Genomic DNA, 2,680 nt, shown 5'->3' with positions numbered 1-2,680 from the left:
GAACCCAGGGTCTCAGGCATGCAAGGCAAGCGCTCTACCACTGAACCAACTTCCCAGCCCTGAGCAGAGGTTTTTTGTTTTTTCGTTTTCCCTGGTCCTCAGCCTTGAACTCTGGACCTAGGTGCTATCCTTAAGCTCCTTTTGCTCAAGACTAGTACTGTACCCCACTATAGCTACAGCTCCACTTCCAGCTTTTTCTGTGATTAATTGGAGATCAGAGTCTCTTGACATTCCTGCCCAGGCTGGCTTCAAATTTCGATTCTCAGATCCGAGCATCTTGAGTAGCTAGGATTACAGGTGTGAGCTGTCAGCGCCCAGCTAAAAAGAGCAGAGTTTTGAATCACTTTCTATGTTCCTTCAAAGTAAGCTAATTTAGATTTATATATTAAACCCAAGTTTACATACACCTGTGCAGGCACACATAGACCCTCCTTCTGATTCATGTAATCACTGTGTTGTATTGGTCATACTTAGGATTTGAATGAGGTTTTCTCCCTAGTTATATATATAGTTTATAATTCTGAAAGTGTTGTTTAATTTTTTAATAGTAGCTTTTACATTGACTATGGAAAAAAGAATATGCCCAAATTAGGACATTAGGAAAATAGGAAGTCTGGGGTATAGCTGAATGGCCAAATGAGTCTCTGGGATTGTATTTAATCCCCAGCACCTCAAAAGGGGAAAAAAGGGAAAGAAAATTTTAAAAATCTCTTAATCCATTGAGCATTGATGGCTTATGCCTGTAAATCCTGGCTACTGAAGAGACTGAGATCTGAGGATTGTGGTTTGAAGCTAGCCCTTTCAGGAAAGCCTGTGAGACTCCAATTAGCCAGCAAAAAGAGCCCTATGCACATCCTTACCTTTAGCAGCTTCATGATATGCTAACTCCAACAGCTCTGCAGAGGAGTGAGTTGGTCCCTCTACCTGCTGGCCTGCAGCTCCATCATATTCTGCCTGGTCTGATGATGGATCTAGGTGGCCTGTCTGGATGGTCCTACCCAGACAAAGAACCACTGAGCATTGTTCCCACCTGATAGCTAGGGCTGCAACAGACAACAACCTTCCATGTTTCCTGCTGTTGGATACAGGTGCTGGAGATGACGTTGCTGAGGAACATTATACAGGGGACTCTGGGTTTCACAGTGGACACCTCCTCCTCCATGCAGGACCTATCCTACCAGAGGCCTCATTTATCATTCTCTTCAGTCTGTGAAGAATATTGTAGGAGGGGCTGGGAAGGTGGCTCAGTGGTAGCGTGCTTGCCTTGCATGCATGAGGCCTTGGTTTCGGTTCCTCAACACCACATAAGCAGAAAAAGCCAGAAGTGGTGCTTGGCTCAAGTGGTAGAGTACTAACCTTGAACTGAAGAGCTGAGGGACAGGGCTGGGAATGTGGCTCATTTGTAGAATGCTTGCCTCACATGCATGAGGCCCCAGGTTTGATTCCTCAGCACCGCTTAAGCAGAAAAAGCTGGAAGTGGTGCTGTGGCTCAAGTAGTAGAGTGATAGTGGTGAGCTGAAGAGCTGAGGGACAGCACCCACGCCCAGAGTTCAGGCCCCACGACCAACCCCCCCCCAAAAAAAACAAAAAAACAAAACGAGCTAAGGGACAGTGCCCAGGCCCAGAGTTCAGGCTCCACCACCACCAACAAAAAATATTGTAGGAGTCAGGAGCCAGTGGCTTAAAACTGTAATCCTAGCTACTCATGAGGCTGAAATCTGAGGATTGAAGTTCAAATCCAGCCTGGGAAGGGAAGTTCATGAGACTATTTATCTTCAGTTAACCCTCCCCCGCAAAAAAAAAACAACAAAAAACCCAAAAAAGAAACAGAAGTAGAGATGTGGCACAAGTGGTAGACTGTGAACCTTGAGAAAAAAAGCTGAATAACGGTGCCCAGGCACTGAGTTCAAGCCCCTGTACCAGCACAAAAAAGAAAGAAAATCATTTAATCCTTAGCATTCACTTTCTTAGGGATAAGTAGAGAAAACAATGGAACTATATAAAATCTGCATTATTATAGTTTTAAATACTTTGTTGTTGTTATTTTTAAAATAAAATTCAAGGGGCTGGGAAGGTGGCTCAATGGTAGAGCACTTGCCTTGCGTGCCTGATGCCCTGGGTTCGATTCCTCAGCACCACATAAGCAAAAAGAAAAAAGCCGGAAGTGGTGCTGTGGCTCAAGTGGTAGAGCGCTAGCCTTGAGCTGAAGAGCTGAGGGACAGCGCCCAGGCCCAGAGTTCATCCCCATGACTGACAATAAAAAATATGGGTATGCTGGACTAGTTTTGTTGTTTTAATGAAAGCTATTTGCTCTTTTGGCTCCTCAGATATTACTTGTACAATTTGATGTTCCAGAACTGGAGGACTTATGTTTACCAACAACAGGAGATGAGGAGCAAGTACCTTAAAGCCGAGAAACATGGTAAGACTAGGAAGGTCACATCTAGAGAAGATGCATTCAGTTCCCTTTTGTGTTTTTCACTGTGTGTATGTTCTCTGAGTAGGGACTTCTTTGTGTGGTTTTCTCCATATGGAATGATTTGGGGCACTTAAAGCATATTTTGTTTGTTAATTAGAGATCAGAGTCTTGCAAGCTGGGCACTGGTGGCTCATGCCTGTAATCCTAGTTACTAAGGAGGCTAAGATCTGAGTATCATGGTACAAAGCCATCCCAGGCAGA

At 44.4% G+C, this 2,680-nt stretch overlaps 1 protein-coding gene across 1 annotated transcript in view; it reads left to right on the top strand.

The window, feature by feature from the left end:
* Sfi1 (Sfi1 homolog, spindle assembly associated (yeast)) overlaps positions 1-2,680 on the top strand; it is a 63,062-nt gene that overhangs the window by 13,000 nt on the left and 47,382 nt on the right. Inside the window, exon 5 of the mRNA XM_013014252.1 lies at positions 2,328-2,422. Within this exon, the coding sequence (XP_012869706.1) occupies positions 2,328-2,422 (95 nt within the window). The remainder of the gene's footprint in view (positions 1-2,327; positions 2,423-2,680) is intronic.

The sequence above is a fragment of the Dipodomys ordii genome, unplaced genomic scaffold (assembly GCF_000151885.1).
Source record: "Dipodomys ordii isolate 6190 unplaced genomic scaffold, Dord_2.0 Scaffold23, whole genome shotgun sequence".
In the NCBI taxonomy this organism is placed as follows: Eukaryota; Metazoa; Chordata; class Mammalia; order Rodentia; family Heteromyidae; genus Dipodomys; species Dipodomys ordii.
Note: the sequence above shows the minus strand (reverse complement) of the source record. Positions and strands in the feature narration are given on the sequence as shown.